At 42.8% G+C, this 19,338-nt stretch overlaps 3 protein-coding genes across 13 annotated transcripts in view; 2 read left to right on the top strand and 1 right to left on the bottom strand.

Annotated features, from left to right (window-relative positions):
• The first annotated feature begins 406 nt into the window (after nucleotides 1-406).
• Nucleotides 407-2,612, top strand: pde6hb (phosphodiesterase 6H, cGMP-specific, cone, gamma, paralog b). Its single transcript, XM_085157840.1, has 3 exons — nucleotides 407-529; nucleotides 1,443-1,600; nucleotides 1,689-2,612. The coding sequence occupies exons 2-3, from the start codon at nucleotides 1,458-1,460 to the stop codon at nucleotides 1,804-1,806; spliced, it is 261 nt and encodes an 86-aa protein (XP_085013966.1). The 5' UTR covers nucleotides 407-529; nucleotides 1,443-1,457; the 3' UTR covers nucleotides 1,807-2,612.
• Nucleotides 2,283-19,338, bottom strand: part of LOC146520551 (RNA binding protein fox-1 homolog 2-like) — a 62,436-nt gene continuing 45,380 nt past the window's right edge. For 9 of the 11 annotated variants that reach the window (XM_085157813.1, XM_085157804.1, XM_085157806.1 and 6 more), the window contains 3 exons: nucleotides 19,006-19,106; nucleotides 17,986-18,061; nucleotides 2,283-16,264 (listed from right to left, as the gene is read on the bottom strand). In XM_085157813.1, the coding sequence (XP_085013939.1) occupies nucleotides 16,220-16,264; nucleotides 17,986-18,061; nucleotides 19,006-19,106 (222 nt within the window). In that variant the 3' untranslated portion in view covers nucleotides 2,283-16,219. Of the gene's footprint in view, nucleotides 16,265-16,920; nucleotides 17,005-17,985; nucleotides 18,062-19,005; nucleotides 19,107-19,338 lie in introns of those variants that run through there. The other 2 variants (XM_085157805.1, XM_085157811.1) reach the window with 2 other exon arrangements.
• On the top strand, nucleotides 7,209-16,552 carry LOC146520552 (retinoic acid-induced protein 3). Its single transcript, XM_085157815.1, has 3 exons — nucleotides 7,209-8,328; nucleotides 9,248-9,303; nucleotides 9,446-16,552. Exons 1-3 carry the CDS (start codon nucleotides 7,209-7,211, stop codon nucleotides 9,533-9,535), a joined length of 1,266 nt encoding a protein of 421 aa, XP_085013941.1. The 3' UTR covers nucleotides 9,536-16,552.

The following is a 19,338-nucleotide window of genomic DNA, read 5'->3' as shown; positions in this document are numbered from 1 at the left end:
ATATTAAAGTTGCTTTTAATTGTATTTGAGCTGTTTGTATGGTTAAATTTCCTCAAGGTCGGGTTGCTCTTAGTTTACTGGTGTAGCTGCACAGACCCACATGTGAAGACAACGTCTCACATGGGCCTGAAACGCGACCGGCTGTCTTCTCACGACAAAGCTAAATGCAGGCATGCTGGGGTTTAGAGGGATAAGTGAGATAAAAGTCCTTCCAGATTGATCTTTGATTGATCTGTCCCAGCAGGCTGCACCGCCTCCATCCCATGGCAGGTAGGACAGCAGTAGGGCGGGGCCAATGGGAACAAGGGCGCTGAGAATCGGGGACAGAGGCGGGGAGGGCGGGGAGCAGAAGATCCTGGATGGGTGGAGAAGTTTGGCTGACCTTCTCTGGTGATCATGTGAATGGAAAAAGGCTGATGTGGGGATTAGAATTAATAGTATAAAAGTGCAACACAGACAACACACGTCACTTACTCAAGGAGCAGAGAGAAGCAGCTCTGAGCAGCGACTGGGAAATCTGTGACTGCAGGTAAGTGCAAACTCTGCGGCTGCAACTTTATTGACTTTGTTTAGTGATGAAACTACCAGGGTGGCGCTACAATGTAACATATAATAAGGATAAAAGTAGCAGTAGAGATTGTACGTGGATAACTGACAGCTGGAAAGATAACAATGATAATTTAGTGTGATGATAATGTATCTGCTAAAATTGTAAAGGATAAAAAAATAAAATCGACATCTATTCTGGGCTAACAAAGATGCACTGGATTTGCAAAACGTTCAATCAAAGCAAACAGATGGTCGTGAGCCTGCCGGGCAGCGTCTCTGCATCACAGTTCAGCTGAAAGATCAGGAGAGCCTCTGCATCCGCAGGCTGTCTGTATCTGCAGGTGGTGCATAACATCACAAGCCAGGGTGTTCTTCCACCTCTGTCAGAATGCCTTAACAGTGTTAGCAGTCAGAGGAAAGAGGGGCTCAGAAAGGACACGGCTTAAGACGAGAGCAAAGGGAACAGGCAGGGATGTTTTGGTCAAGGCGTTTTCAAGAAGATGCAGTGAAGACAACGCCGTAATGTGATTTGACAATAACAGCCTCACTTATTCAGCCAAAACAACAACGAGAAAAAAACCTTATATCAAGATTATCAAAGTTAAGACAAACTTGTTTTCGAGTCTAGTTTCCAAACTGTCAGGTGGATGAAAGAGCAAATGGAAAAGTTGGAGGTCAAGAATGAAGGTCTTCCCCTTATTGCACATGTCATTCTTGCTGTCCAAGAAGGGCAATTAGTCCACTGTGGATTACAGTGGGATTAGAGCTAATCTGTCTGTAAAGCTAATCTGTGTAATCTCCATGGATTGGCACTGAGCGCTGGAAGCAAACAGGATTAGCACGAGGGCAGCAGGAGGCAATGCGAGGCTTTATCGATGTCTTTCTGCCTTCAGAGATCCGCAGTAGAAATGAACGCCAGCCCCCCAGCAGGAAGCGCCCTGTCCCCCGGTGGAGCCACAGGCCCCACTACGCCCAAGAAGGGGCCTCCCAAGTTCAAGCAGAGGCAGACCCGCACATTCAAGAGCAAGGCCCCCAAGCCAGGCCAGAAGGGGTAAGCAGTTTTTGTGATATTTAAATGTATAGATTAGGGAACAGATCAGGACTTTGGACGCTCACCTCTTTGTTTCCTCTTTCTCCAGCTTTGGTGATGATATCCCTGGCATGGAGGGTCTAGGCACAGACTTCACAGTGGTGTGCCCATGGGAAGCCTTCGGCGACATGGAGCTCAGCGACTTGGCCAAATACGGCATCATTTAAACCCACTGCCTCCAGCCTTCCTCGCCTGCCTGCACCTCTCCTCTGTCTAATCCTTTCCACCTGGCCTTCTCTCCACCTCAGCTTGGCACGTCGTGATAAGGCTGCCAGCAAACCCCCTAATGCCCTCTCGTCTATCTACCTCTTGCTTTGCGCCACTAAGTGGACGGAAAGCGTAATGATGTTGTTATTTTTATATTATAATATGATACTGTTTACAGTATATATACTTGAAATGAAAAGACGAGAAAACCATCTCCACCTACCTTTTTCCTTTCCCCTTCATCCACCTAGCGTAGTCTCCTCCTGACTCCTCCCCCCTCCTCATGTGGACTTCCCTGCCTCCCTGTGCCACTCCCGACCCACGGCAATGGATGCAAGCAAAACACTAGTCAACGCTAGCTTGTATTTGCTTCTAGCTGCCTGTTGAAATGTAAATAATTTGTTCTAAGCGTTAAACCTTTTTACCTTATCTTCCATCTTCCTTTTGTACTTCCTCCCTCTTTTATTTTGCATTGTATTTTCTACTCCTTGTGCACAAGGTTGTTGTAAACACCAAGGGATGCAGTGTGGGTGTGCAACATGCTGTAATGGTGAAAAACTACAATGCTCTTTCACGCGATCATTGAGGAGGAATTCCTTTTTTGTCCTGCTTTCCATCTCTTTCTCTCCTTGCTGCTATCTGCACTTCCCTCCTTAGAGAAGTTAAAGGCACATAAGTTTTGTGTTTGCAAACACAATGTTACGGAAGATGTGTTGTGAACTGGTATGTCCTAATAGCTGAAATAAAAATCAGTTTATTTTCATTACTTTTACTACCCTCATCTTTTTTTCTGAAAGACATAAACAGAGTAACATGGCATTTTTTTTTAATCAGTAAAAGAAAAATTGGAAAAGTAATATCAAATCACTATTAAATCATAGACTGTACATAAGTGATGGACCTGGCAGCATGACATCACCCACTGTTTTGAGAACTACTGCGATGCAACCTAAAGTGTATCTTGCTTTATCACCCATTTCCTGCTAAATGGGAGCAACAATTTATAAAATGAATGACATGTTGTATAAAACCAGGTTTTAAACAAGCATTCATTGAAGAGATCAATTGAGGAGTGGGATTTTTTTCTCTTTTGTACTTGATAATCAGGCTTCTTTTTATCAGCCGATAAGAAAGAATGTACATCAATTTAAAACACTACAAAAGAAGGACGTAAAAAATGAGACATCCTGCTTTGAAGCCTCGAGATGAACATTTCTTTGTCACTATAATGGTTGCAAAAACACTGTGGTAAACAGGAAAGGTGGATCTGACTATAAACACCATGCACCCATTGGCTTATGATTTCTGATTGACAGGTCAATGATATGTCTTCCTGCTAAACGGTGTAAAGCGGTTACGGTGGTCCCTCGCTATAACGCGGTTCACCGTTCGCGGCCTTGCTGTTTCGCAGATTTTTTTTGTGCAATTTTGCAGATTTTTTTTTTGTTTTTTTGGGAAGTGCATTGTGTTCTGCGTCGTGATTGGCTGTAGACCACTATCAATCAATCTCCTCGTGTCTCCTGTACAGTACAGAATGAGTTCAGCTTATCAAATTTACATAAATCTTCGTTCGCTAGCAGTGTGACTCTGAAGTGCTGTACTGTATGTTTGTAAGGTTTCTCCCCAACAAACACAACAATGTCGATTAAACATTTTGCACCATCAAAGGCTAACATGGGGCCTTTGGTTTCATTCTATAATGCTGGACTTATTTTTCTACGAAGGTTTGAACTTTGAGAGTTTAAACAAGAGAGAAAAATGTGAAAATGTTGATGCTTGTCAGGTTATTTTTAGAACGTAACTCCCGCGATAAACGAGGGACCACTGTAGTACTTAAATTTTGTTATGCATAGATATCAAACCTTATCAAACACTGTCGATCACATCATTTTACAACAGTAACTAGAGTACACTCCTGGTATACGGTTTGAATCAGACCTATCTGACAGAGTCCTGTTTGCTCATGTAAACATGGAGTCAGGGTTCTGTGCTGGCACCTCTTTTTTTTTTAAACATTATACATGCTTTGTTTAAACAATATCATCAGGAAATGCTGCTTAAATTTTTATTGCTATCCAGGTGACACAAATTAATTAGTCAAACTACAGGAATGTCTTAAAGATACAAAGGCCTGAATTACCTCGAAATCCCTGCTTCTAAATTCTGACAAAACTGAGGTTTTTCTACTCAGCCTCCAGTAATGCTGTGAGGAATCTTGGAGTCATTTTTAATCAGGATATGCCCAACAATGTGCATATAAACAGGTATGTAGGACTGTGTTCTTTTATCTGTGCAGTATTTCTAAGATTAGAAACATCTTGTCTCAGAGTGATGCTGAAAAGCTAGTCCACCCATTTCTTCTAGGCTGGACTTTTTGTTTCCTTATTTTCAGGCTGTTCTAAAAGCTCACTAAAAAGCCTCTAGTTGATCCAGAATATTGAAGTACTGATGCATTAGTTTGTGTTTGTTCTTGCCTCTCTATGCTCTCTTTTTTCATCCCTTTTCTTCAATGTAACTGGTTGGAGCAGATGGCTGCCCCTCCCCCTCCCCGAGCCTGGTTCTACCGGAGGTTTGTTTCCTGTTTAAAGGGAGTTTTTCCTTCTCACTGTCTCCAAGTGCTTGCCCATAGGGATCTTCTGTAGGATCTTAACCTTAGAACGTAAAGCACCCCGATGCAACTGTTGCTTTGAGTTGGTGCTGTATAAATAATTAATATAAGTTAAAGAAAAATGTATTTATGAAAGATAAATTAATCTAAAACCTTCGTCTCGCTTCATTTGCTCTCCTTGCTACAGAAGATGATCACAATACTCATTAGACTATTTTAGAGATGCCTTTAAACACTTCATGTCCCATAGAGCAACTGATATGCTAAACATTATACAGTATACAAAATACACTGTATAACTAATGAAACTTCTTTGCAGGCTATTAAAAAGACTTCATGATGTTTTGCTTACAGACAGCAAGTCCCAATTTAAAAGCAAATATTTGTGCTCTCACATAAAAAATGGTGATTTTATTTGTGTTGAGGTTTTTATGTGCTCATTAGCACAGCTAGGAAGATTTTTGAGTCTGGTGTTACAATTGTATCAAAGTCTGCAGATTACAAAAAACTGGGGCACGAATCCACCAGCCATCATAGAATTTCAGTGTATTTAGATTTTTAAAAAAACACTAAATGAAACATTAAAAAAAGAGAAACTAATCAAAATAAATTAAAATTATCTACACTAAAAGACTTTAGTGTTAGGCTTTGGTGAATATGTTTATTGAGACTGGTTTCTGCTCTTTCACAGTGTGACTGACTGTTTGTGTTGTACTCCAAACGTCTTCAAACTTGCTCCTGGCAAACATTAGAAATCAAAATGCTACACCCAACAGACTCTAAAGTGAAACTCGCAAACCCGAGAGTGAAAAAACAACCGAAACACAACTGTGCTCAAAACAAACACTGTTGAGGATGTTGTGTAGAGTCTCAATGTAAACCTCGACAAGGTCTCAGTACAAGGAAACCATCGGGTCGCTAAACTTGGATTCGGATTCCTTGGACTAATAAAACTGGGAATATGCTCCATCATTGCTCTCCATCCAATGCGAGAGAGTTTAATCAGATCCAAGTTGGTGGCGCACCTAAAATACAAGTTTACCTTCTCAATGCAGCAAGAAAGGCCCCAAAAAGTCTTAAGGACACACTTTCTGTCAGCATCCTTCAACACTGTCGCTCTTCCCAGACAGCGGGGTTGCCGAGTGTCTAATATGCACACAGACACTCCATGTACAACATATTGGTGCCTTTGAAACATTTATTCGAAGGAGACGTTTACATTGGCCAACATCCGTGTGCACACACCCTGCTCCTGCAACAAACCAGCTTACAAATGGAAAAAGTCCCTCAGGGCTTTAGAGCAAAGTTTAGTTGAAGAGTGACTTAAGCTTCAGCTGAACACACCCTTAAACAATATGCGTGTGCAGGCATGAGTGGAGGTGTTACGTATGGGCTTGCAACGGTGAAAAGCGTTCTCTGTTCCTGATGCAACCCTACCTGTGGCAAACTCGCCAATTTCAAGTGTTATGGCTGTGATTTACTAGTAACCAAGGAGACTGCAGCTCCTGTTCTGTATCCAGGTGATGGCGGGATGAGTCAGGTGGGCTCGCCCTAACGCCCTTGATTCTTACTTCTGCTGAGCTGTGACCCTGCACCTCAGGTGAAACACATGACCACATTATCAACAAACGGGATGCAAATTCTTATGGGAAATGAGATTCATAAATCTGGGAGGTGTGACTTCTCATCGCTCCCAGGTGTGCGGGAGCCCCACCTTAATCACAGGGAGGGACGCAGCGAAGCACAGCACACGGGAGGGATCTAAAAGCCAAGAATTTGTGGAGGTACAGGTTTCCAACCTTCTAAGCAAGTTGAAAACAATCCTCTCTAGTGGTGCTTTTGGACCTCGTCCTTTTTCCCCCTTCTCCGTTGTGCTCATTTCTCTTGCTGGCAGAGAAATGAGCACATCATCAAGATAAGAGGTGCAGAACATCAACAAGAGTTTACCGCAGCTTCAACGTCAGACTGAGACTTGTTGAGTGTAATTCGGAGGAGGTGGAACTGCTTATACTTGCATCCCAGAGGATAAAAGGTAAGTGTATTCGATAAAGGTTGGGTCAGGCTTGTGAATCTATTTATATTTTGATTTGATGTCTAATAATAAACATCAAAATAATGTTCGGAATTGGTAAAAACCTCTGTAACCCCCCTGTGAGCAAGTGATGGGGCAAAGTTGAGGACCTGAGGCCTTTTATCCTGTGCTAAAACTGCCAAAAAGGTCATATTTAAATCTCTGGTGCTGGAACAAAGACTCCACTGTGTAATGCGGGAAGTGCTCCTCAGCTATCACAAGTGACTATCTGACTGTCTCTCACCTCTAATCTTAACTGGTTATAACCGGCAATCGTGTTGTGTGACGGCGCTCGCTACGTCTCCTTTTCTGTCCCGGCCTCGCCTCCATGTTGCACCTGGTTTTTCCTCCAAGCTTCGCAACGGCTCATTCATTTCCCTGCTTTGTTCTGGCATGTTTATACACTCCCTTCTCCTCCTGTGCTCTTCACACGAGCTACTGTCAAACCTCTTCTTCCTTTTGTCTCTTCCATGCTGTGACCTCTGTCATATTAGCTTCCATTTCGCCATGCTTGATTTGCAGACTTTTAATGCGTTCTGGACAAACTTCTCCTCCTGACAGACAGTTTTGCAGTCAAACATGCGTGAAATGTATTTTACTCTTTTTTGTTTCAGGATTAAAGACCTGCCACATCAAAGGACGGTTAAACAAAGGAGGACCGAATCCTCGTGTGGATTACTATAATGAATATGGCCCTTTCATCCAAGAACCTGAAATCCCTTTCTCCCCTCCTGTTCCTCTTTTATGCCCCTCTCACCTGTCTGTGCCAGTCAGCCAACAGCACCTCAACCACCACCACAACCGTTTCCTCAAATGTTACATCCCTGATCGGAGTCCGAGGCTGCGGCAACGGGCTGCATCCCATGTACAGGTATCTGTGTGACCGCCGGGAAGCATGGGGGATTGTGCTGGAGACCCTGGCCACTGCGGGCTTCCTGCTAAGTATAGGGCTCCTCTTAACCCTGCTGATCTGGTCCCTGTGTGTCTGCATCTCATCCCGCCATTATCGAAAAACCAACATCGGAGGCATGGTGGCCTCCATGTCCCTGTTCCTGTTGGCCACAGCGGGGATCTTCGGCATCACCTTCTCTTTCATCATCAGTCTCACCCCGCAGACGTGCCCCACTAGGCTGTTTCTCTTTGGCGTGCTCTTCTCGCTGGCCTTCTCCTGCCTGCTGGCTCGCTGCCTTGCTCTGTTGGGCTTTGCAGCAGCTCGAGGCTGGGGAGAGCCTGCTGTGGCTCTGGGGCTCTTCTCTGTGCAAGTTATCATTGCCACAGAGTGGCTGATCATCGTGTTGGTCCGCGATAACAAGCGCTGCGAGTACAGCCAGGGGGAATTCGTCATGCTACTGATCTACGTCCTGTGCTTACTGGCTATCAGCTTGATTCTTTCCCTGCACCTCCTGTGCCGCAACTATTGCACTTACAGCTACAGCTACACAGGACCCATCAACCAGCAAGGGAAGCTGCACAGTGGGCTGGTCTTCGTCACACTGCTTCTCTCTGCCTGCATCTGGGTGGTGTGGATCACTATGTTCACCAGGGGGAACCCCGAGCTGGGCCGTCGGCCAAATTGGGACGACCCAGTAATTAGCATTGCCTTGGTAGCAAATGGCTGGGTGTTACTGATTGGGCATGGGTTGTCCCAGGTCGCCTTCTTCTGCAATGGGAAGGTGAAGTCCAAGGATCTCCCTTTGAGCTTTGCAGGATGGACCAGCCCCAATGCTGATATGCCAGGACTAGGAAGCCAGAAGGAGGGGAAAGACAACGGAAGTTTTGAGAATGACTTGGAGAACAAGAGAGGTGAGATGCTGTTGTGTTGATTTAAAAAAGTGTGACTTACGGTTAGATGATTAGGGACATAAAGATAATATGATTATTGAAATTATCTTTTGAAATTGACTATTTAAATCCTCACCGCATTCCTAACCACACCTGGTTGACCAGCAATCCAAGAGATATCTCATTTTCTTTGACAAAGACCTAAAAATACCAGTAAATATTCACATATGTACAATAGAGCTAGTAAACTAGAATTTTCGCATTTAAGGATTTATACTAAGTCACGTGTACGGAAGAATTCAGGATCGACCTGACAGTTTAAAAGATGCTCATCAGTACAAGCCTTTTATTCTCAGGACTTTATAGGATGTGATGATTATTTAATAAAAGACCACCTGGGATCCACTCTAATCGGCAGTGATTATTTCTTTTTAATCAATTTAATGCCCCACTTTTTTTGCACGAGTCACTCCTCATCAGGCTTCCTCTGATCCAAACACAAAGGGCCACGAAGCAGGAGCTACTCATTCAAAATCAATTGCACCAGTTAGCATTACTCATTACTTAGTGTTAGGTGTAAGTACTTCATTATGTCTCCTTAAGTAACGTGATGTGTCCTAATCAAAATCTCACTGGTTCCTTATTACTTCCTCATTAGTTTACTACGACTCCTTAGATTAGGAGCCAAATCTACATCATCTAACTAAAGTTTGCGTGCACCACAGATCCATAAAGGATGTTGTTTCATTCTCATTTTAAGGCGTAAAACCAGGAAAAAAACAGAACAGACTAATTATGATCAATAAGGACACATTAGCCAAATGGCTGTCCTCAAACATGAGGTAAAATGAACCCAACCTTAGAAAATGACTCCTGCTATCCGTCAGTTTTCACTGTGCGCCTTTATGATGAACTGACTGTTTAACGCGTCTCCCTTCAGGCCGGAGAGCTGAGCAGTCGCTGCGATCGCCCTACGAGTCGGGATTCTCCATGACGGTGAGTACTGAAGGATAAACCATCCGACTCCTGCTGGTCCAACATTCAACAGTGTGACCTTTTAACTACGTGACTGAGCTATATTGTAGGATTAATTAGACTTTATCGAGGGTATTAATTGCAGCGACGTTTTGTGTTTCAGGAAATCGACACCGACAAAGATTACACCATTCCTCGCCCTCAGACCACCAACTACAACGAACCCTACGATGAATATTATGGACCTGAATAAAACCTTATCTGAATAAGGCCTTACACACACACGCGCGCGCGCGTACACAAAAGCTGAAGGTAGCCCACCTCATGGCCTAATTTGTACTTTAATGTGCAAAATGTAAATATTTTTAGTATTATAAGAAATGGTGTTTTAAGTGTGTTAGTAGGATTTAAAATCATATGTCGCCCCCAAAGAGAGCAGGCTCAGCAGCATGACTCATCTGCTTGAGTTTCATCATCGAGGCTGGACGGGTTCAGATAGTCCAGCCTTGTTCTGGCAAATCCACGGGACGAATTCTCAACAGTGGGGCGTCTCAGTCACGGTGTGTGTGTTGCTACTCGGAGATGGCAGATAATAGCCCCGAGGTGACAGGAGGCGTGAAAGTGTCGCTCTGAAGGTGCCAAACTGCTGAGCAGAGACATCCACGAAGGAACGAGAAGACAACTGAGAGGAACGAGAAGAGAGAACGAGGTGAGAAAGGAAAGGAAGGTGGGATCAGACGAAATGAGACAAGACAGGAGGAGATAGGACAGGAGATCCGTCAGCGCTGTGGGAGGGCTCGTGCCATCACTGATCAGCATCTTCATATTCAAAGTTACGTCACAGTTAAACGTTTCTGGAAATAAACTGGAGTGATGTAGAAATATACAACATAGGCATCTTTTTTACATAACACTTTAGAATACGGCCTGAGGCCAAGTGCGTAATTCCTCTGTGATTAAACGGAATGTCAATACTTTATTATAACGTAATTATATTTACCTACAAATACTTAAAGGTAGGCACACAGGAATAAGGGGGTAACAAATCAGGATTTTACAGAAAACAAAGAAAAACTAAGTAGTCTGTAAGTAATTTTAGTAAATTTAAGCAGTGCATAAGACATTATGAGTACTGCACAGATTCTGCAAATTTGATGGTATTTGTTTTTTCTTGTAAGGCAGAACAGTCCTCAACACATTTATATTGGTAAAAGAAAAGCACAGCTGAATAACAGAACATCCATCCTGTAAATCAACATAATGAATATTAAATAAACAGGCAAGAAAAGCAAGATTAATCCACTCCACAATACAGCCTGTGCTGAAAACTACAGTGTGTTTATGACATATGATTTTTGTTTTTTTCTGTAAAAACCCAACTTGTTCTCACCTTATTCTAGTGTGCCTACCTCTAAGTGTGTGTAACTAAATGTAATTACATTGTAACTTTAAAAAAAAATGCACTAAAAGTCCATTCAATTACAGGAGAATTACGCTCTTAGTCACATATTGTAAAGTGTAATCTTTATTTTACAAATGCTTGCATAATGTGTTCAATAAAAAAAAGACTTCTACATAAAGGATTTCGTTCTGTCAAAGCTCAGAGTTTTTTAATGTCCACTTAATAATTTGAATGCCTCCTTGCAGTAAACAAACACTTGTGTACAGGGAGCAGCCACCAGGGGGCAACGTCGTAACAAGTCATAGACGACTAGGTAGATGTAAAACCTTTTTAGTAGCAACTATCATAGTCACGGTTTCATTTACAAGAGGCAGAATGTGCAATAAGAAATTCATCCCTGTGTAATACACGGGAGAGAAGATGACTCAGTGTGCCATTTGTTTTTTTGCCCCCTCCCTTCCTCCCTCCGATGGCCTGTAGTGATTTGCCATCCACAAAAGGTCAGTCCCCCACTTCAAAAGATGCAATCTCTCACACACCTCCTCCTCTGTCAGGCTTCTGCCTATTCTTCCAATTAGCCCAACTTCAATTACTCAGCGAGAACATGCCATCAAATTGGCAATTGGCCTCTTGTGCATTAGTGCAATTAGCAGGGATATGAGGTTTCCTGCCACATCCAACCCATTTACGGCCATTAACTCTAGATGCAATTAAAGATTGTTCCAGTTTGTTTCCCCCTTGGCAGTGATGAGCAAGTTTGGAGGTGGTGGAAGAGCTTATCACACAGTAAATTTGGTCTGGAGGAGTAAAAACAAAAAGAAAATAAAACAAAAGTCAAGAGTTAACTGCAACGCAGCACCGCTGAGCTGCGTTAAACGGTGGGCATGTGGCGCCTCCATCAATCATCCGGCTCACGCCTCACAGAGGAGGCCACGTTTCTGGACTGTCTGAGCAGGGATTCTTTGGAAGCTTGTTATCTAAATATTGCAGCATTCAGTTGACTCCCCAACTTCTCATGTCTAATGAGAAACTCCCTTATCTCTGCTTGGTATAGGGTTTTGTTCTATTTAAAGCAAGCTCGCTCCTGATTGGATAACTTCACTTTAGACAAACACTGCAAAGAAAATGATAAGAATGACACAATCATGGGAAGGAAATAACATAATGGCTGCCAGCTCAACAAATCCAGAACCCTATCTGAGAATGTGCTCTATCACCTCCTGATAACCGTGAGGTAAGAGGGTCACTGCATCAAGAAGAAACGGGAGTCGGTGAGTGCCTTCAATTTCTGTGGATCCTTCAAAGTGTTTCTTTAGACAATGCCGGCCTTCTTCACTCATTCTCAGCTCAGTCCTTTTAAAAAACAGAATTTGTTTAGTTGAATCTATGAAAAATAGATAACATAGATAACAGTGTCCTTAAAAAATGGACAAGTGGAGGACCAAAGAAGTGGCAAGGCTTGTAAAAATATATACGCCAGATGAGCAGTATGTGAAAGTCAGGTCCTTTAGACATATGAATAAAGATCCAGACATGATGCAGGACCTGAGAGATGCATCTAGCCCTTCAGTTGATCAGTCTGCTGTTTGAGAAACGAGGGAGAAAAGGCTGAGGTCACCAAAATACACAAGAACCTGACTGGAAATCAGCGGCAACTGGTCTGATGGAGTGATGGATCCAAATTTGACATTACTGGTCCAAATTGTTAATATGCATTCTCAAATTTGGTTGTTTGGGGAAGAAAAAAGTTCCTGGCCTCAGATTGTGATGCAGAGTGGATGCAAAGTTGATTCGGTTGCAGTTTTTAAACAGAGCTTAAATGTGTTTTCAACCCTCAGCTTCACGCAGCTTTCTCCTGCACTTCAGAAATAATGCACAGCAAGCATCTCCAGTTTCCAACCCACCTCTGTGCACTTTAAGGAACTCGGAAATTACTCAGGATTTGCTTAGTTTCAATAAATACACTAAATTTACTGGAGGTCATGTGGGAGCAGAACTGGGTGATCGTTTACGGAGCGAGAGGCAGGTATGAGTGCAGGGCCTGTGACACTAAAGGCCAGAAAAGCTAATAACAAATCAAAGACGGGTATAAAAACCAAACAGTTTATTATTATATACATTCAATAATAATGAAGAGAATAAACAGAAGGCAGACACAAGAATGGCAAAATAAAACATTGTGAGAAAATACAAGTCACTTACTTAATTTTTTTAAAAAAATCACTTGGATAAATGAGCCTTTGAGAGCATGTGACAGGGAGGAGGAAAGGGAAAAAACTTCACATGCAATTTAAACCCATTTATTAAACTGCTGTACAAAAACTCCCACTGGGCTGACTTCTTGAGTGCAGTGCAGGGAGTCGGGGTGTGGGGTGGGGGGCATCGGCAGCCAGCAGCTGAGGATGACTTTTGTTTTCAGTCCGTGTCCCTCGAGCGCACCTGTGCGGTTACTTCGCAGCTTTTCAAAATAAGATTAACTCCCAATTAGAGGAGGCAAAAAACCAAAACAACAACAAACAAAGAAACAAACAAACCAAAAAAAGCGAGCGAAAAGCAGCTGCGCCGCGGTCGCTGCTCAACAACGGCGCCGTGACTGCAGCTTGTTGCCAGCTGGATGAGCGAGGCGGAGAGCTTTCTAAATGAGCATCTCTGTGGGCAGGTTCATAATAATAACACTAACACGGCTCTGCGCAGAAGCTTTTCACCGGGGTGGACTAATGCTGTTACTCTTAACATTTTAAGGGTTTTAATCTAAAAAAAAAAACCCACAGGGGGGACAGACAGGTGATTACCACGAGGACCACACAGCAGAGAGCATAGATAACCCAGGTGGACTGAAGTGGACTGGACTGCCCCCCCCACCCTCCCCCACAATCCAGACACTGTGCAGGGCCTGAACCGAGAGCAGCCGTCACTGCTGTCACCCCGCATCACGCATCATCCCAGGTTCTCTCTTTCTTACTCCCCCCGCTGTGTAAACACGCCACGCTCCACCTCGTCTTCCTCCTCCAGCACTGCGATTTGAGTTCATGCACAAAAAAGAAAAGAAAGACTCGACACCCTTCCTCTCTCGCAAAAAGCATGCATGCATAGCAACACTTGTGGTAATACTTGTAAGGAATAATAAGAAAAAAAAAACAAAAAAAACAAGGAGGTAATGCTCATCAAAAATACTCATTGGACCCACTGCACACAGTTTCACAATCATACAAAAACAAAATCCCCCCCCATCCTTGCACTGTACTACCCCGCCTTCCCCCAAAGAAAGGAGCAGAGTGAGAGGGAGAGACAGTGGGGGACGCTGTGATTCTGTCAGCTGATGATTAATGGCTCAGCTTCTCACCTTCACCATCACTGCCACAAAGTCCCTTCACTGACCGCCCACACATTGTTTCATTGTTCAAAAAAAAAAAAAAGAAAAGAAAAGGTGGACACTGCTGGGCCTCTGGACCCCTTTTGACATCGTGCCGCCCCCCACCCTCCCCTCCTAATTTACTTTTTAATTTGGCCCTTCAGGAAAATGCACTTTGAAATATCCTCTCGGCCTACCTGCCTCTCCGTGCATCCCTCATGACTCCATCTGCTCTGATTTCCCTTGTCTGCAGCAAACACCTCTGCATCTGCACTGTGTGCTCATGTGTTAGTGCAAAAAGAAAAAAAAAGAAAAAAGAAAAGCTAATAAATGACACTTAAGACCAAATTAAACCCAGCAGTGTCATCATATTCTGCAGGCTGGATTAAAGGTGTATTCCCTGTCTTGCAGACATTGCTTTTATGACATTTCCCAGGGGTGCTGCTACGACGCTGTACAGCTTCAACCCACACATTAAAAAAAAAAAAAAAATTACAGCTAAAGAATAAAGGCAGAAAAACACAAAAATAAAAACAAAATACACAAGGACACACAAAAAAAGAAATGTGCTTTCCTCTGAAAATCTTTGGAACTGAAAAAAAGGCAAATAATAGCAATAAAGACAACAACCACGTGAGAGTAAATGCAGATGCAACACATACAGGTCCTGCTGTGCCTTCAGGTGCACCAGGAAAGCTTTGAAACTATTCAAAGTGAACCATCCCAGAGAGCATGATGAGGGGCTTAAGAGTTACATAATGATGTGGAAACCTAGTGAGAACACTGCATATAAATAGAAACAAAACCGATAATGAATTCCGTCTCTGCGCTTCCCTGCACTCTCTCTGTTCTGCCGAGTCGAGATCACACACCATTTCCCGAACGATGGCCAGGAGGGATCGGCGTCCGTTCGACTGACAGGTTATTTGTTTCCCAACGCGGGTGGTGCGGGTGCTGAAGCTAGTTCCACTCGTGTCCTGTGGATCTTTTCGACGTGATCGGCAGGAACATCTGACGGTTTAGGAGATAGAAACGAGTCCTTTATTTCTCCTTTTGGAAGAAGCAGACTTGAGGACGAGGCCTTTAAAAAGACGGTCGTGATGTCTCCATGTTGGACTTGCACTTGCAGTAATGACTGGAGTATGTGCAGGCGAGCATTAAGGACAAAAACTCAAAATCACTGAGCCACGTGGCGTTTTTTGTTTGTTTTCTCCGACATGATGACACGTCTGCGGCAGGCAAAACAAACGAGGTACTGCAGAAAAAAAAAGACCTTTTTTTCCTTGTCTTTTTTAAACAGTCTCTTTGTGTTTCCTTTTACATTTGGCCAGGACGTTTTAAACGTTAGAAAAATGACCCCCCCCCCCCCCCAAAAAAAAGACATGCCATATAAGTTCGAAGTTATTAAGAGAACAAAAAAAAGTGGTTTCTGTCAGAAGTTTCCTCCAGCTGAAAGTTAGATGTTCCAGCGTGGCAAAAACAAGAATAGCTCCTACATCCTCTGCATTTGATTCTTTTTTTTTTTCAGTATTACATGATGCTAACATCAGAAGGATGTAGGGGGGAGCAGCTCTATATCAACGTAGTGTTTAAAAACAGAAGTACCTTTTTCTAGTATCATTTAGTGAAGTCTGACACTAAAGGAAAGTGTAGAGGAATCTATACTTGGTGTTTAATGTAAGAGTGTGTGTGTGTGGTTAGGTCTGACAGGGCAGTGGATAAACTGGAAGTTCGGATATTTTTAGGGACAAAAAAATAAAAAAAAAAGATTTTGTAGTGTGCAGGATGTCATAGGAACAACAGCAGTCTGTCTCCTTCCAGGTCCTGTAATGTTTTCTCTTAAAAAAACAAAAACAAATCAAACAAAAAAAGCATCCCAAACTGTGTCCTGTTGCTCCAGCTCTTTATACAAGGGATACACTCCTGGCAGTTTTTTTGTTTTGGGGGTTTTTGTCATCATTTCCATGTCAGTGACGGACACAAAAGTACAGGGACTGAGTTTGAGTAGATGATGTGGCAATGACTTCTCTCGCCACAAGACAAAAAAAGGGAAAAGAAAATAATAAAAGGGGTTGTTACTATAATCTGCCTGCAGAAAAAAATGTAGGGGAGCTCCTGCCAAGCAAAGAGCCTGAAAAAGGGTTTTGGACCGAAGTGAAATTCCTTGGATGTGATTTGTGGTTTTAGTAAGGAGCAAACCTACTGTATCCCGCCCGGTATAAACTGGCCTGAAAGACACAGAAGGGACAACAGAGTCATGAAAGTAGACATATACACATCATTTAAGAAGAAAAAAAAGTGCTGAATGCATCTATAAAAAGCTGCTATTACACCGCTTACAAGAAATGTACTGACTGAACTAGAATTCACCCAAGACCGCAAACGCCTCCATTTATTTGTTCTTTAAAAAAATTCAGTGACATAAATGCAGCGCAACATCTTGCAAAAAGATGGACGAGAAAAAGTCGAGTGAGGTCACGACGTAGGATTTTCAATTCATGATTAACACGGTCAAACCACACAATGCTATCATCAAAACTACAATATGTCACTGTCAACACATTTAGATGCTTGCTTTAAAAATAAAACCCATTTATGGTCTTGATGGGGCGGGGGGGGGGGGGGCAACACATTTTATAGCTGGTTTCAAATATCAAAATATTTTATTTAAAAAAATACAGCTTATGATTCTCCCAACCAATCACACCTCAGAGTCCCGGATTCAAGCTTCCTCATGGAGGCTTTCATCACACTCATAAGTGAAATAGTTAATAAATTAAATTGCAAAGTTTTATTAAAAAAAAGTCCACAATGACACCACAACGTACAGATTAAATATCTAACTCCTCATTTTTTCCCCCAAGAGTTTTTCTTGTTCACTTACACAGATGTTTGTCAAATATCTCAGAATCACTGCATCGTGATAACTTCGTTATCTTATCCAAAACCCTTCAGTTGATCCAAAACACTGCAGTGACAAGAAAAGGCACATAATATTTGTCCTTCTCCTGACACACAAAGTCTTTAACAGTCAGGACCCATCTTATTTTAAAGACATCATACTATTATGGCGTTATTTTGGTGCCACTATTCTGAGCGCATGTAAAAAAAAGTTTGCAGGTGCAAGTGTTGCATTTTGAGGAGAAATTTATTTTGAGCGAAGAAAAGCTGAATTTGAGTGAACAAAATTCATTGCTGCGTGCAAAAAATGTATTTCAGTGTTTGCTATTATCCACACACACACGCACATTAGCAGCTCCTCTCGCTCAGTTTTTGCATTTGTGCTCGCTCGCAATGTATTGCTTGTGCTGTCAACATTTCTGCCCGTGTGCGCTCAACTCTTTCTCTACACCGTTATATTTGTGCCACAAAACCAGCCAATCACAGATTGGATGCAAAAATATCTGATTGGCCGTTCTGGTCTCCAACCTTTTTTTACGTGCGCTCAAATTTCTTTTACGTGCGCTCAGAATAGTGGCACAAAAATAACGCCATATACTATCACATTTTCCCAGTACACCACATGACCTTCATGCTGCAGGCTAACTTGGTGTTTCTAGAGTTTCTAAAAGTAGAATTTGAGGCAAAGCTTCAGCTTTCAGGCCCCTCTGCTGCTGAACCAGCTCCTATTTTGGAGTTGGTAGACTCTATTGTTAAGATTAGTCTTCAAACTTTCAGCCATAGTGGATCAGGTGACCCTGAACCATCAGGGTCATGCTGCTGTAGGCTCAGACTGCTGGCTGACTGACTTCACCTTCATGTTCCCTCCACTTCCTTTAAACAGGGAGTTCTTTGTTCCAACAGTCACCCCATCAATAGATTGTTATGAGCTGATGCTACATAAACAAAACTGAACTAAACTGAACATAATGTGTCGCACACCCAGTTATTCCATTATTCCCTCCCTAGTGTTCTACTTATGTTGTAGAGCTTGTGTCCATTTACTCACCATGGCTCCCACGCCGTAAGCAGCAGCCGCCGGAGCTAAAGCGTGGTATGGATCTGTAGTGTACACCCGGCCATAACTGGCAACAAAAACACAAGAGATTACTTAACAAGGTCAAAATAAGTCGGGCAACTATGACCTTTGCTGTTGTCCTGCTTTGGAGAGCTTCCTTTCTAATCTCCCTTTGAACCCTAGCAGGCGGCCTAATTTTGAAACTTAAACGCAGGTTTAAAATCCACAGAAAGAATAAATGCACCTTTTGCAGTTGCTTCAGCACAAACAAAAGTGGACGATTACTTTTTTTACGCACAAAAATAAAACTGGTTGATGAGCATCTGTAGAAGAGCCCATTTTCAGTCATATATCGAAGTTATTTCCTCATTGTGCTACAACTCAGGCAACTGTAGCATTAATCCATCACACACTTATATATTATAATATTTATTAGCCTGCAGAAATATTTTATTTCTATCCAGTTAAAAGCTTCGCATAGGCCAACAGCACGTCAGCTAATGCAAATCAACGTCCTGCCAAGCAATACCTGTGTGCTGCCTGACATTAACCAGCCTGCAGAATTCGATTAACTCTAATAAAATTAAATGAATGAAAAGCGGATGAGGGGAAAGTCCTTGTACAGTCAAATGATAATTCTTCATGTCAACATTTTTATTCTTTCCCCTCTTTCATCTTTTCTGGCTCTCCTGCGCACATAAGGAGCCACACATTGTGCAAACATTGGCTTGAAAGTGCAAATGCTTCCCCCACTGCGTCCCAATGACAAAAACCCTGAGATACAAGATTACATACAACTCTTACTGTTATCTTATCAAACTGTTATCCAACAAAAGTGAACCTTAAATCCCCAAACTCGATTAAAAGTTTTCTCTCTTATCCAAAAAATAAAAAATAAATAAATAAAAGCCCCTAAAACACAATGAAGGATATTAACGCTTCACCTCGGGAGCTCTGCCGTACAGTTTAGCGTGTCTACGTGTATATTTGTGTGTCCTGCCTTGACCTCACCTGTCACTGTAGGCAGCAGCTGCAGCGGTTGCCCCGGTTACAGCTGCAGGCTGGGCGTAGCGATAGGCGGCGGCGGCGGCGGCAGCAGCCGGGTAGCCTCCCTGAGAGAGACACATACAGCAGAACTAACTCGCACGCCTCTGAGGAGGACGATACCTGAGCTACGGCGTGTCAAGGAGGAGGGGCGGGAGAGATGCAACAAACTGACATTTGGTTCAGAAGTTACGAATACTTTCTTCTGTGTATTCAGAGCACAATTACTTTCTGAGCGTGTACAATAAACATACAGTTTGTGTCAGTATATTGCATATGCATAGGGGGAAAAGGAGGAGG

This window comes from Neolamprologus multifasciatus, chromosome 4 (genome assembly GCF_963576455.1).
Source record: "Neolamprologus multifasciatus chromosome 4, fNeoMul1.2, whole genome shotgun sequence".
Lineage (NCBI taxonomy): Eukaryota > Metazoa > Chordata > Actinopteri > Cichliformes > Cichlidae > Neolamprologus > Neolamprologus multifasciatus.
This window is presented reverse-complemented; position numbering and strand designations above follow the sequence as displayed.

What these genes read in the sequence shown, in the direction of transcription:
- LOC146520552 (XM_085157815.1), top strand. Translation starts at nt 7,209, where the DNA reads ATGAATATGGCCCTTTCATCCAAGAACCTGAAATCCCTTTCTCCCCTC. An exon ending in TGACTTGGAGAACAAGAGAG is followed by an intron (nt 8,329 to 9,247) that starts GTGAGATGCTGT and finishes GTCTCCCTTCAG; the next exon opens with GCCGGAGAGCTGAGCAGTCG. An exon ending in AGTCGGGATTCTCCATGACG is followed by an intron (nt 9,304 to 9,445) that starts GTGAGTACTGAA and finishes TTTGTGTTTCAG; the next exon opens with GAAATCGACACCGACAAAGA.
- pde6hb (XM_085157840.1), top strand. Translation starts at nt 1,458, where the DNA reads ATGAACGCCAGCCCCCCAGCAGGAAGCGCCCTGTCCCCCGGTGGAGCC. An exon ending in CCCAAGCCAGGCCAGAAGGG is followed by an intron (nt 1,601 to 1,688) that starts GTAAGCAGTTTT and finishes CTCTTTCTCCAG; the next exon opens with CTTTGGTGATGATATCCCTG.